At 47.6% G+C, this 15,844-nt stretch overlaps 1 protein-coding gene across 1 annotated transcript in view; it reads left to right on the forward strand.

Moving 5' to 3' along the window:
- LOC124595064 (pH-sensitive chloride channel 2-like) overlaps nucleotides 1-15,844 on the forward strand; it is a 311,686-nt gene that overhangs the window by 204,265 nt on the left and 91,577 nt on the right. The window contains exons 2-3 of the mRNA XM_047133641.1: nucleotides 4,411-4,842; nucleotides 15,812-15,844. The exon at nucleotides 15,812-15,844 is cut by the window's right edge and continues 133 nt beyond it. Coding sequence (XP_046989597.1) covers nucleotides 4,411-4,842; nucleotides 15,812-15,844 — 465 coding nt within the window. The remainder of the gene's footprint in view (nucleotides 1-4,410; nucleotides 4,843-15,811) is intronic.

Consider the following 15,844-nt stretch of genomic DNA (forward strand, 5'->3'; position numbering starts at 1 on the left):
TAACTCCTCTCTTTCCGAGATTTCCAGCTTCTAATGCTACCTTCTTGTTGTTGTGGGCTTCAGTCTGATGAGTTGTTTGAAGCACTGCCATCCTTCCTTCCATTACCAAATTAAAGATTCTGTGTGCTTCTTTCTACTACTAAATGCAAGGTCACAACAGCGCCTCTGCTATTTTATCATTCCTAAGACAAAAGTAGTAATTACTTTGTACGTCTTCAGTTCCTTTTTATAAATCATTTCTTACCTCCACATAGCTGTCATAGCCGTATTGACGTCTTTGTGGCCATATGTTTTTTTAAAATTTACATTGTTATTTACAATAATAAATACGTTACAAAGAGGAAATCAAGATGTGATTTTTTAGACTATGATAGGGGTTGCAATAACAAGTAGCTGAGGGATTTTAATGATTGATTAGCAGCTTCTGGTAAATTTAGATAAGAAGATAGACTGTGTGGCAACAAAAGTCACGTGGGTACCAGGAGTTTGATGTGATTCTTGTGGAATGATGGTAAAACGGATTGCGATGTGGGTGTTAGACGAATTCGAAATAGGATATGAAACTGTTGATGACGGAACTTTCATTTACGAGAGGAAATCACTGCAGGTCGTAGACGGGGTAAATTTCTGGAAAGAATTCTGGATCGCAAAACGGCAGATTTACAGGGAAGCTGGCTGCACTGGCCAGAGGTGTGACCGGCCATAGAGAGCATGCGGATTGTTGCCGCGCACTCTGTAGCTAGTGTAAACACGTGCTTCAGAAAGTTGGTTGGTTGATTTTGGGGGAGGAAACCAAACAACGAGGTCGTCAGTACCATCATATTAGGGAAAGATGGGGAAGGAAGTCGGCCATGCTCTTTCAAAGGAATCATCCCGGCATTTGCCTGAAGCGATTTAGGGAGAGCACGGAGAACTGAAATCAGGGTGAGTGTTAGTACCCTCGTCCTCCCGAATGCGAGTACAACGTGCTATCTTCAGAAAGTAAGTTACTCATGTCGTCCCATGCTAAGACCATTCTGCAGCAGCAGTGACTCATCGTCAGAAGAAAGCACATTTCTCTCTAGCAGAAACAGTTCTGCTGCAGCACGGATAACGGGTGCAACGCAGTGTGCGACGGAAATGGTGCGGCAACTGGAAATGTGCTACAAGGTTGAATTAAGCAGGACAGTATGATTCTTGTGGAGAAAGCGTCTAAACTACACACAATTCATCACGAAATCCTGGTGGTACATGGAATAAATGCAATGTCGCTTATAACCGTAGTGAAATGGTGCAAACAATGTGACCAGAGCCCCACAGACGTAAATGATTTTCATCGTAAACTCCAGATCTGCACCGTGCGGTTTTCATCTTCTCGGCAAGTTGAAAGACTGCCTGGAGGAAAAGAGATTTTCCAACGACGAGGTCGTTCACACAGCGGTTCTCGAATGGCTCTGTGGCCAAGGAGCGGATTTCTGTTGTCTAGGGACTGAAAAAAATGTTCAAATGTGTGTGAAATCTTATGGGACTTAACTGCTAAGGTCATCAGTCCCTAAGCTTACACACTAATTAACCTAAATTATCCTAAGACAAACACACGCACCCATGCCCGAGGGAGGACTCGAACCTCCGCCGGGACCTGTCTAGGGACTGAACTATTACTAGAATGTTCCGACCGTTGCATGGACAGACTTGAAGGAGATGTTGAAAAATACGAGTAGTGTCATGTATCTGTGTCACTTTGAAGTGTAGTGCAGCATTCGATAAAATATAAATCAGGACTTCAATCGCATACAGGCATTGAAATACACTCCTGGAAATTAAAATAAGAACACCGTGAATTCATTGTCCCAGGAAGGGGAAACTTTATTGACACATTCCTGGGGTCAGATACATCACATGATCACACTGACAGAACCACAGGCACATAGACACAGGCAACAGAGCATGCACAATGTCGGCACTAGTACAGTGTATATCCACCTTTCGCAGCAATGCAGGCTGCTATTCTCCCATGGAGTCGATCGTAGAGATGCTGGATGTAGTCCTGTGGAACGGCTTGCCATGCCATTTCCACCTGGCGCCTCAGTTGGACCAGCGTTCGTGCTGGACGTGCAGACCGCGCGAGACGACGCTTCATCCAGTCCCAAACATGCTCAATGGGGGACAGATCCGGTGATCTTGCTGGCCAGGGTAGTTGACTTACACCTTCTAGAGCACGTTGGGTGGCATGGGATACATGCGGACGTGCATTGTGCTGTTGGAACAGCAAGTTCCCTTGCCGGTCTAGGAATGGTAGAACGATGGGTTCGATGACGGTTTGGATGTACCGTGCACTATTCAGTGTCCCCTCGACGATCACCAGTGGTGTACGGCCAGTGTAGGAGATCACTCCCCACACCATGATGCCGGGTGTTGGCCCTGTGTGCCTCGGTCGTATGCAGTCCTGATTGTGGCGCTCACCTGCACGGCGCCAAACACGCATACGACCATCATTGGCACCAAGGCAGAAGCGACTCTCATCGCTGAAGACGACACGTCTCCATTCGTCCCTCCATTCACGCCTGTCGCGACACCACTGGAGGCGGGCTGCACGATGTTGGGGCGTGAGCGGAAGACGGCCTAACGGTGTGCGGGACCGTAGCCCAGCTTCATGGAGACGGTTGCGAATGGTCCTCGCCGATACCCCAGGAGCAACAGTGTCCCTAATTTGCTGGGAAGTGGCGGTGCGGTCCCCTACGGCACTGCGTAGGATCCTACGGTCTTGGGGTGCATCCGTGCGTCGCTGCGGTCCGGTCCCAGGTCGACGGGCACGTGCACCTTCCGCCGACCACTGGCGACAACATCGATGTACTGTGGAGACCTCACGCCCCACGTGTTGAGCAATTCGGCGGTACGTCCACCCGGCCTCCCGCATGCCCACTATACGCCCTCACTCAAAGTCCGTCAACTGCACATACGGTTCACGTCCACGCTGTCGCGGCATGCTACCAGTGTTAAAGACTGCGATGGAGCTCCGTATGCCACGGCAAACTGGCTGACACTGACGGCGGCGGTGCACAAATGCTGCGCAGCTAGCGCCATTCGACGGCCAACACCGCGGTTCCTGGTGTGTCCGCTGTGCCGTGCGTGTGATCATTGCTTGTACAGCCCTCTCGCAGTGTCCGGAGCAAGTATGGTGGGTCTGACACACCGGTGTCAATGTGTTCTTTTTTCCATTTCCAGGAGTGTAAATTAATGGTGAAGGTAGAAAAGTTATGGATCCAGGACTCAAACGAGGATGCTCCTCTTCTCTATAGCGTTGTCTTAACTGTTTCGGCCATCCGGACACGCCTACTGTCCGCCCCAAATTCTGAGCATGTCACGCGAAAGCTCCACAGCTCACAGCATTTGTTAACTCCCATATGGGTTCAGAAGATACGGCGCACTCGCACTGGAATTATCTAGAACTGTCCTTGCTCATATGTTCTGTCGGACATGTCCGACACAACAGACACTGCACGTCTATACAAAAGTTACTTTGTCTGCCACAGTTAAGTGTACCTTACTGTTTGAAGTCCACTCGTACATGATGATGAACCTACTCATTTAAAAGCGTGTACCCTATAGTTTTGCTTCATTGACGCATTGGAAATGTGAGATTAATAAGGGTGGATGGGGGAAAGGATGGAGTAAGGGCTAAAAAAAGAAAAGGGGGAGAGGTAAGCAGAAGGGGAGCGTGCAAAGTTGAAGTTTGTCGTTTGGCACTAGTTACCGTAAATGGTTAGAGTTTTTTCTTTTTATTCGTCTGTTTATTATTTTGGTTAGGAATTAACAGCAGTGGCCGGCCGCGGTGGTCTCGCGGTTCTAGGCGCGCAGTCCGGAACTGCGTGACCGCTACGGTCGCAGGTTCGAATCCTGCCTCGGGCATGGATGTGTGTGGTGTCCTTAGGTTAGTTAGGTTTAAGTAGTTCTAAGTTCTAGGGGACTGATGACCACAGCTGTTAAGTCCCATAGTGCTCAGAGCCATTTGAACCATTTTTTTGAACAGCAGTGAGACGTCAGACTGAACGTACGCTAGTTATGGCACTGTCCCGCTATTTTGTTTTCTGCGACTTTCCCAGACTCTGAAACGAACGGTCCCGTAAAACTAGCAAAAAACAGTCTCGGTCCACTGTCGCTGATCAGGATTATGACCGGTTTCAGTGTCTAGTAGTTGGCTGTCTTTAGATAACGCACCATCAGACTGGTGATGATGACGCTGTTACACGCATCATCATCGTCATCCGGATGGTGCGTTATCTGAAGATCGCCTGCTACTAGATGGCGAAACCAAACATAATTCTGATCGATGACTGTGGGATCGAGACTGTTTTTTGCTACTTTTACTTTACTGGCAGATCGCTGTTCCCAATAACGTTATCCAAAATTATGAACGGCGCGGTGTTGCAGGTTGTTGGCGTTGCTGCTGCTGGCGGCGGCAACGGCGGCGAGTCCAGCGCAGCTGCTGGAAGCCGTCACTGAGGCGGCCGCCGCGCGGCCAGACACGACCGCCTCCCCTGACCAAGTCAGGCCCACGGCAGCGGCCGCCACCACCAACCAGTCGACCCACCGACCGACCATCTCGCCCGCTCCGACTAGCCCACCTACGGCAGCTGAGACGCCCAGACGCCAGTCGGCTCCAGTGGTCCAGGAAGGTGGGCCTGGTTCTCACAACGCGATACCTACGCCAGGGCGCGACCGCGTCGAAACATCGAGCTCGGCCTCAACGATCAACACGACGACGTCCTACGTGATGTGGACGCCTCCCATACAGCTACAGGCTGTAAATACGACTTCAGTGGCCTTACCATCGCAAGCGCCTCCAGCCGAATCCAAAGACACGTAAGTTATTCATTACAAAGATAAAACGCTTTCCCCCGCTCTATGAACCCTCGTCAACGTGGAAGACTTCACATTGGGGTAGTGGCCGATATTGAACATGAATAAAATATATTAATGTGACAGTGACGGCTAACTACCACTACTGCTGAATCAAAAGCGATATTGTAAATAACTTGTATTTATTGTAAATTATCTCACGATAGAAATTAGATCATATTGAACAAATCTTGAATGAAAACAAATTAAACAAATTGCACACTGTTCTTAGATATACTACACTGGTAAGATTGGCTCTCAGCTCTTAATGTTAAGGGACCGATGACCATGGCAGTCTGGTCCCTTTAATCCCCCAAACCAACCAACCAATCTTAATGTTAAGTTGATGCAAAGATAGATTTAATTATGCCCCTGGATAAGCGAATGGTAAATGCGATCTGACTGCGTTCCTATAAGCTCTTTTGTGTCTGAAATAATACGTACTTCGTACACCACCACCAAGAAACAAACCAAACAACATGCAAAAAGACAAATAACCAATAACGAATCGTAAGCAAAACTGCACAGATGCTCAGTGGATGGCAAGAACACGATCCAACAACTATTTCTGAACTTTACTGCCGTTGCTGCAAGTTTTACAATACCGTCTACCAGCGTGCTGGCTCCGTCAATACTACTGGGACGACGACTGCAGCTGTGAAGTCGCTGAATTAAGATAAGTCTCTCAAATATCTTGAGCAGAATAAACAACTCAGAAACTGCAAATACCACAAGCGCTACATTTCCTCTAAATGGTATGCAACGCTTTCAAGACTGGCTCAACAACCTTTAAGGTGCAGCCCAGTGTGTCTTGTACTAACGTGCAATACCAGTATGATAGCTCTGTGCACTGGTTGACTACGTTCAATGGTGACTGCCAGCCTATAAGGCGGAAGCAACTGCAATTATACTAGTAGTCAATGCAATGCTTACCATGGACGCTGATGTTCTACTGTTGCTGCAGACTCTGGATCATACACAGCACAGTATTCAGAATCTAAGTCCCTATCTCAGAGCTACCGAACTTTGCGACTGTCCGCTTTCACGGTACAAGACGCTCTCCTGCCTCGCTCTGCCCGATGCTCTTGCGACAATCTTGCCGCCAAACTCTAATCATCCAATCCCGACGCTGCAAAGGCCTCCCACATCTCCCTCGCAGAGTGATACAATTTCTCTACCTATCCAAATATTTCTCTGTTCAAACAGCGGGCGTTGACCCTCAGCGTTTCCTGCACTTTCTTATGAACTGCCCAATCAGAGCTCAGCCCACTTGCCACTAAAACAGCGCGCGACCGGGCGGCGCCAGCGCGTACGTTGGACGCTCTCTGTCTGCTCGAAATTTCCCCTCTCTCTCTCACCTGGCGCCCGGCGCCGTTCTTTTTGATGCTTGCCGGTCAGTGGCCCCATCCTCTGGGACCCCCGGCCCCTGCACAATGCTCTTCCGGCGCTCGCCAGCCTTCGCCTCCCCGGCTGTGCCCGACCACTCCTCGCCTCCACTGGCAAATTTACTTTGCTTACACCTACAGCATGCAACTAAATAGTATCATTACCAAAGCCTGTATTATTTCAGACATGTGTTTAATTATCACCTGTCTCTCCTTCTAATCCACCTAATAAGACTAATTAACCATTATGTGTGTTTATTTACATCAAACATGCAGAATAATCTGCGAAATGAACGACACAAATGAAAGCCACCTTTCAAACGTGAATATTAGCAAGTAAGTAATGTAGATGGAATGATACTCTGACCTTTGCAACACATTTGCAAAAACAATACACGTAAATGAAATTAATTTCAAATTACAGGTAAGACACACGTCAATACACAAATGACTAACATTGCAGAATTGAGGGTCGCTAGAACAAAGAAATGTGCCACGTGGCTGGTAAAAGGCCGAATAACATTCCCTTATCACCGACGTCGATTTCTTGTATAATTGCCGAACACAGATTGTGCCCACGTATGATGACATTTCTGGAGAGCGAACAAGTCGTGTGTAGGAATCAACATGGTTTCCACAAGCACCGATCGTGTTACAGCCAGCCTGCTCTCTTCGTGCATGTGGTCAAAAGGGCAGCAGACAGGGGCGTACGGTTGACGCGGTATTTCCAGAAGGCTTCGAGACAATTCCGTACTGTGGCCTATTTAACAACATACATGCATGCGGAACAGAGCACGGTGGCGCAGTGGCTTGCGCACTAAACTTACATTCGGGACGACGACCGTTCAAATCCCCGTTCGGCTCTTACAGGTTTTCGCTGAATCGATTAAGGAAAATGCGGTGTCGGTTCCTTTGAAAGGTCACAGCCGATTTCCCTCCACACCTTCCACAGTGTAACACGCCAGGGGGTACTAATGGCGGGGATCCCTTTTGTTTCTCACTTGCCACTTCTTGACCGTGCGCCCTGTCCACACCACGTACCTGGTACTCCCGCGGCCGTCGTATTGTTTTGCTCCACACTGCTGCTGGCTTGCCTGATATTATGTATCTAAATATGCAAGCAGGTTAGGGAAGCCACCCAACATCAAACACAACACTACTGTAAGAAAATTGCAGGTTGCACTGTTTACGTTCTAAGTCATAAGTGTGTATGCCAATTAACATTTCTGACGATTGTCTGTCCACAATATCAGTTGGACGAGCATACGCGTTACCGAACACGGCACGGGTGATTGTTGATGATGCGGAGGCCGAATGATCGAACGAAAGTTCTTACGCTCGTCGCGCATACACAGATGTCTGGTACCAGTCCTCCTTGACACTAGTAATAATAAAGTTAAATTTTCAGTTCTCTGTTCTCACTTGTACGAGCGCGCGCGTAACCGTCGCGGCGCGGTTGATTGTTGATGATGCGCAAACGTGGTGAACGAACGCACGTTCTCACGCTCGCTGCAAGACACTGGGACTTGATTGCACTCCTTTGTGGTAACTATTTTTACTGATTCACATTAGTTCATTGCAGGAGGACGAACACGGCGCGGATGACTGGTATAAGGTACGACACGCAAACGGGTGGATACTCTCAAAAGCACTATTGACGGCACTGCTCATATTTAATTATTTCTTTGCGCGCTTTTCACTGAGTCCACTTCCATATCTCATTATTTCACTGTAATAGCACTTGGAGCAAAACTTAAACTTCCATAACAATGCCTTTTACATGTAGCGCTACCGACAGCACAACTTAACAGCTCCGTGTCCCGTGCTCGACTGCTAAAAACGCGGCCGGTCGCAAAGGTGCTCCGCAACCAAGCCAGTTATAAGACAATCCGCTTACAATAGGAAGAACTGCTACAATGTTGTACCGAAGGTGGCTGGAGGAAAAACGCAATGAGACGAACAGAAATTACACTTTTATTCAAAAACAATAATTATACTGAAGTCACCCCGATCCGTGATATAGTTCCCTGGACATCACAAACGGCGGAACACGGTTCTTGGTAGGATGTGATCACGGATGGTAGTGTGTGCTCTGCAACGTGGTCCCCAGGTGGCCACAAGTTTGGTAAGGACTTAATATGGTAGGGAGTCCCATTCCTCCAACAGCGTCGTTGACAAGTGATGGGTAGTCGTTTTGCTTGTCGATCTGCTAGAATCATCTGCTCAACGCATCCCACATGTGCTCCATGGGACTTAACTAGCTGGAAAGGGCAGGCTAGTCCATTCGCCGACTACGCTCTCTAAGTATCCGAATATTTTCTCCCTCATTACAGTGATTGTTTACCTACTCTGTTCGATGCACTCGCGCACTGTTATCCTTAAAAATTTAAGTCAGGCCTGGATCCTATCCTGAAAAGACGCGCATGGGGAAGTAGTACAGTGTCACAATAATGTTGACCGGTGAATGTACCGTGTTCAAAGATTTTGAGGTCAGTACGCCCCTGGAACATTATGTCTCCCACACCATAACATCTGGACCATCTTCGACAATTTTAATGGCACATCTCGCCAGTGGGGTACGTCCAAAAACACCATTCACAACGAATTGCTCTCATCCGAGAAGAGCACGTTAGCCCCCTCCTCGTTCATCCAGTCCCTATGCTCGTGGCACCATCATAAACGCTGCCCCCGATGTACGTGTGTCAACGGAACACAATTTACTGGTTGTCGAGCAAAGAAACTACCCCCCGCCCCCTCACCACCACTGTGGGCCGTCAGACTGAGTGCCTTGCACTCATGTTAAATGTTTTTGGTAATTGCGACAGCTGTTTGGCGTAGGTCCCGTCTTGTCTGTTGCGCAATATAGCGGTATCTGCTGCTGTAGCTGAAGGTAGTCGACCACCTCCTCTCCTTGCCGTTTCCCGATGATTCTTCCCCGTGTCAAATCAACCGAATGTTGCTCCGAGCCACGTTGTAACGAAGAATACCATCAAAGTGATCCGTAACCGCTCGTTGATTGACACACACTGTCTTTTCCCGTTTCTTCAACCGCCTCGTGTTACGGAGCCAGTCCCATTTGGCACTATAGTGACGCTGACCTCAATGAACGTGAGGTCTAGCTTTCTCTGCATGATTGAGAGACCGCTGGCAACGTACTCCCGCACTTTCATTCATTTCCACCGAGTAATTAATAAGTTACGGTACTTAATTTTTGGACAGCGGGATATACACGTATACATGGTGGTCCATTGATCGTGACCGGGCTAAATATCTCACGAAATAAGCGTCCAACGAAAAAACTACAAAGAACGAAACTTGTCTAGCTTGAAGGGGGAAACCAGATGGAGCTGTGGTTGGCCCGCTAGATGTCGTTGCCATACGTCAAACGGATATCAATTGTGTTTTTTAAAATAGGAACCCCCACTTTTTATTATGTATTCGTGTAGTACGTAAAGAAATATGAATGTTTTAGTTGGGCCACTTTTTTTGCTTTGTGATAGATGGTGCTGTGATAGTCACAAACATATGGCTCACAATTTTGGCCGAACAGTTGGTAACAGGTAGGTTTTTTAAATTAAAATACAGAACGTAGGTACTTTTGAACATTTTATTTCGGTGGTTCCAATGTGATACATGTACCTTTGTGAACTTATCATTTCTGAGAACGCATCCTGTTGCAGCGTGATTACCTGTAAATACCACTTTAATGCAATAAATGCTCAAAATTATGTCCGTCAACCTCAATGCATTTGGCAATACATGTAACGACATTCCTCTCAACAGCGAGTAGTTCACCTTCCGTAATGTTCGCACATGCATTGACAATGCGCTGACGTATGTCGTCAAGCGTTGTCGGTGGATCACGATGGCAAATATCCTTCAACTTTCCCCACCAAAAGAAATCCGGGGATGTCAGATCCGGTGAACGTGCGGACCATGGTATGGTGCTTCGACGACCAATCCACCTGTTATGAAATATGCTGTTCAATACCGCTTCAACCGCACGCGAGCTATGTGCCGGACATCCATCATGTTGGAAGTACATCGCCATTCTGTCATGCAGTGAATCATCTTGTAGTAACATCGGTAGAACATTACGTAGGAAATCAGCATACATTGCACCATTTAGATTGCCATCGATAAAATGGGGGCCAATTATCCTTCCCACCATAATGCCGCACTAACCCGCCAAGGTCGCTGATGTTCCACTTGTCGCAGCCATCGTGGATTTTCCGTTGCCCAATAGTGCATATTATGCCGGTTTACGTTACCGCTGTTGGTGAATGACGCTTCGTCGCTAAATAGAACGCGTGCAAATAATCTGTCATCGTCCTGTATTTTCTCTTGTGCCCAGTGGCAGAACTGTACACGACGTTCAAAGTCATCGCCATGCAATTCCTGGTGCATAGAAATATGGTCCGGCTGCAATCGATGTTGCTGTAGCATTCTCATCACCAACGTTTTCGAGATTCCCGATTCTCGCGCAATTTGTCTGCTACTGATGTGCGCATTAGCCGCGGCAGCAGCTAAAACACCTACTTGGGCATCATCATTTGTTGCAGATCGTGGTTGACGTTTCACACGTGGCTGAACACTTCCTGTTTCCGGCGAACGGTCCGGACACTTGGATGATGTCGTCCAGGATACCGAGCAGCATGCCCGTTGGGTATTTTGATCACAATAGCCATACATCAACACGATATCGATCTTTTCTGCAATTGGTAAACGGTCCATTTTAACACGGGAAACGTATCACGAAGCAAATACCGTCCGCACTGGCGGAATGTTACGTGATACCACGTACTTATACGTTTGTGACTATTACAGCGCCATCTATCACAAAGCGAAAAAAGTGGTCCAACTAAAACATTCATATTTCTTTACATACTACACGAATATGTAATAAAAAATGGGGGTTCCTATTTTTAAAAAACGCAGTTGATATCCGTTTGACGTATGGCAGCGCCACCTAGCGGGCCAACCATAGCGCCATCTGGCTTCCCCCTTCAAGCTAGACGAGTTTCGTTCTTTGTAGTTTTTTCGTTTGATGCTTATTTCATGAGATATTTGGCCCGGTCACTATCAATGGACCACCCTGTATATATATACTACATTTTGCCACTCAGCATGCCAAAGATTACTTTCAGGTAAAGGAGAGTGGGAAACCAGCTAAAATCCAAAGTAATGCTGGCCGGTCGTTAAACCACCACGTGGATGCGATCTGGTTCTGGTCGCCTCCCTATCTCGCAAGCTAATGCGCTGCGTTTTAAGTTACACGAGTAGATGAAATCAAGAGTACAGCCCTATATAAACATAATTGTAAAGAAGAGAGTGTTTTTTATTCCATAGTGACTATTTTAACTAAAAAATCGTTGAAAGCAAATTTTCATGCCTGTTTAATAGCCTTTGTCCAGTCACTTCACCTATCACACATTTCTGCAATATTTTTGTAAAAGCTGTCCACTACATTCCCTCTTTTTTTTCGATAATGATTGTGCAAGATCGTCCATGAGACTCAGAACGTACTGTAACAGAGCCCCGACTTTCGACGGGTCCCCCGCCTTCCGGCAGGCATTCGATGCAGTTTCGCACTTTCGCTTGGTAAAGAAAATACGATATATCTGAATATCGGACGAGATTTATGCCTGAACGATTTCCTAAGAAATAGAAATCAACAGGTCGTTCTTAACGGAACAAACTCGTGTGTGTCTCTCCACGGTGTTATAGCGCCGCGGTGTTATAGCGCTGTGGTTATCAAGAATCTATCAGTTATTTCGGGGCCAGGCGCCACTCGTAGAATCACGACAGTGCCGTTATGGAAGGTAAGTCACGAACGCCATCTGTCGGCGAAGAAAGTAAACTCTGTTCTGTGTCCAACTCTTTCAGCGTGGCATGCCCGAATAAAATCTAGGTTTTCAAACCGCGTTACTCGAGCTTTCGGCAGCTGTCTCCGCCATAGTCATCGGGAGTAAAAACGACAGACTGCCGTGGTTGGCATGGATTCCGCTCGTAGATGGGCGAAAACAGCGTCTGGAACCTCCCAGGTAGGGAGCCGATGTGACGCATGTACGGGAAGTCGAGTTGGAACAACTTAACAGCAGCTCCGGCCCGCCACGGAACCGAGTGCCACAGTACGTGATACTACATGTCTTACGAGTTCCTGTGTAGTGTTGGCAGAAGAGCCAACACCGTGTTGCTAGAGGAGGCCGAAATACACGCGTTTAAGCTCACGCAGACTGGCGTGAAGTCTGGAACATTACAAGGAAATGAGAACTTAGAAAAACGGACGCAGTTGCTGTAATACTTAACTTTAATCCATAATTGGAGAACATCGGTCTGACGGTACAGGCATCACAAGTTAGATATCTATTGATAATGGCGCCTTGCTAGGTCGTAGCAAATTACGTAGCTGAAGGCTATGCTAACTATCGTCTCGGCAAATGAGAGCGTATTTGTCAGTGTAGCATCGCTAGCAAAGTCGGCTGTACAACTGGGCGAGTGCTAGTAAGTCTCTCTAGACCTGCCGTGTGGTGGCGCTCGGTCTGCAATCACTGACAGTGGCGACACGCGGGTCCGACGTATACTAATGGACCGCGGCCGATTTAAAGGCTACCACCTAGCAAGTGTGGTGTCTGGCGGTGACACCACATCCTGCGACTATCTTCGGCGGCGAGCAGGTTACCGTACCAGACCAGTTTAATAATTACTAACTGCGCATTTAAATACATTCAAGTTCTCGATAACGCATGACAAAGTTAAGACCTTTAGTGGGTGTCTTTCCGACGAATGAAAATTTGTACCAAGGCCAGGACTTGAACGAGTCTCCTGCTCACTATGTAGATGCAGCTACGCCACCCTGGCACAGTGGCTTTGCGAAGCTGCACGGACTAACCTAGCACACTTCCCTCCTCAATCAGAATTCCCATTCACACCTCAGTCCGCTTGGTATTCTCCCAAACTCGAACAGCATTGCAGAGGATCTCGAGCTGTTTACAATAACACCTAGCATCGTAGGAAATGGAGGATCCTGTCTGAAACCATGACTTAGGTGCTTTAATCAAATGAAACTATATGGGTCCAGAGACTTTCCGAAATATCATACATCTATTATGCATATAACGGAGGATCCTGTCTGAAACCCAGGCTTAGGTGCTTTAATCAAATAAAACTATATGGGTCCAGAGATCTTTCGAAGTCTCATACATCTATTATGCATATATGCCGGGACTCATTTGGGTATCTTTTCACTGGCGTATTGATTTCCTACGGTCGCCGGGCTAACCTTAGCGTCCGCAGTGTGTCTCGGGCAAGGCAACTAGAGTGATGTCACAAGTTCGTTGCGGGGCTGTATTTCTCGTGGACCCCGGAGCGGAGCCGAGTAACGCCAGATGGTACGAGGGGCAGGCACCACATTTGAAGCTGTCAGTCCCGCCTCCCTACAAGCGTCAAGCATCTCTCTTTGCTTCCGCTCTATGCCCAAGGACGGCCGCCATGCCTCACAACCTATATACCACTCGTTACTCCTGATATCGTTGCTGTTTATTCTAATCTCGGCCGCCTCCTGTACAATGAATTTCCAGTAAGATGGTGCATGAATAAAGGTTCTCGTATTTTCAAATTGTATGTTATTCAGTTTTTTAGAAAATGTTCAGCTTCAGCCGACTTCTCAAGCTCCCTTTGTTTAATGTGTCACATGAGTTCAGCACAACCCTCAGCGACAGTGCGAATAGTTTTCATAGACGCTGCCGCGTTCGCTTTGTCTCATGCGTCATCTAGTAGCAAGGTTAACGTGCAACAACAAAAATTGTCACACGCAGAGTTTACACAGGAGCCAATGGACACACATAAAGTGTTATGTATGAGGCGGAACTATGGGCCTCATGGGAAAAGGGTGACCTGGCTGAGTCACGCAATTTGACTCGTAGTCTGATCACGAGGTGTAGCCATTAGCCGCGCGGGATTAGCTGCGCGGTATCCCGCCCCCCCCCCTCCCCCCACCCCCACCCCCACCACAAAAAAAAGCGGTTTAAGGCGCTGCAGTCATGGACTGTGCGGTTAGTCCCGGCGGAGGTTCGAGTCCTCCCTCGGGCCTGGATGTGTGTGTTTGTCCTTAGGGTAATTTACGTTATGTAGTGTGTAATCTTGGGGACTGATGAGCTTAGCAGTTCAGTCCCATAAGATTTCACACACATTTGAACATTTTTGGGCATTAATTGCACGCGTTGATCACGTAGGCTGGCGTGAGGATCAACGAACTATACTTGACGGGATGTATCTGCAACATCTTAGGTGATTAGAAAGTTAGTAGACAGGAATACAATTAAATACTTAGCCTTAATCCAGCTTCAGCGGTGAACTTCGATCTTGACTTTGTACAATAATATTTACAAGTGCAGTTATAGACTGAACTGCGAATACTTCTTTACAATTCTGATTGTTTCACACATATAGATCAATTGTCAATACATAAACTGTATGTGGCGCCTGGCTATGTCGTAGCTACTGACTTGGCTGAAGGCTATGCTAACTAGCGTCTCTGCAAATGAGATCTCTGAAGCTATAACCAGTGAACCATACCTGTTAAAGTCGGCTGTTGAACTGGCCTGTGCGCTAACTTGTCTTGTAAGACCACCCGAGCGGCGGCGCTCGGTCTGCTAGCGTCGACAGTGGCGACTCGCGGGTCCGATGTGTACTGACGGACCGCCGCCGATTTGAAGCCTACAACCTAGCAAGTGTGGTGCCTTGCGGCGACATCACATAAAGCATACGAGGCATAAAAACACAGTGAAGGTACTTAATACCATTAGATCAAACATCTTTGGTCAAAAACGATTAAAAGCCGGCCGGAGTGGCCGAGCGGTCCTAGGCTCTTCAGTCCGGAACCGCTACGGTCGCAGGTTCGAATCCTGCCCCGGGCGTGGATGTGTGTGATGTCCTTAGGTTAGTTAGGTTTAAGTAGTTCCAAGTTCTAGGGGACTGATGACCTTAGCAGTTAAGTCCCATAGTGCTCAGAGCCATTTGAACCATTTTTTGAACCATTAAAAATTCAGTTGCAAAAGGCGAGTTAAAGTTATTTTCATCTTGAAGAGAAACATTTATATTCTGTTATCCATGCTACGGGTTGAATGGCGCACCACATGCTTTAAGCGCCCTCAAAGAGAACGGGCGGCGTCGAGATAAGAAGTCATGCTACATCTACATCGTTACTCTACAGTTCACACTTAGTGCCTGACAGAGGGTTCTTCGCACCACCTTCAGACTATTTCTCTACCGTTCCATTCTCCAACAGCGCGTGGGAAAAATGAACACTTAAACTTTCCTGTTAGAGCTGTGATTTCTGTTATTTTGTTACTATGATTATTTCTGCCTGTGTAGGATGGCGACAATCACGTACTGCGCAGTAGAGACACGGCATAAGTGAAACACAACAGGTGGGGAAAAGGTTTCTTGTGGCACAACCCCTTAGCTAGTAAGTTGTGACTGCGCACGCGCACAAATGCACAGCAGGTGCCGGCGCGCAAGCGCAGTGAGTGGGTGTTGTTGCACAGGTGCGTGCCGCTGTCCGCGGACCTCTCGCACGT

This window comes from Schistocerca americana, chromosome 2, assembly GCF_021461395.2.
Source record: "Schistocerca americana isolate TAMUIC-IGC-003095 chromosome 2, iqSchAmer2.1, whole genome shotgun sequence".
NCBI classification, from domain to species: domain Eukaryota; kingdom Metazoa; phylum Arthropoda; class Insecta; order Orthoptera; family Acrididae; genus Schistocerca; species Schistocerca americana.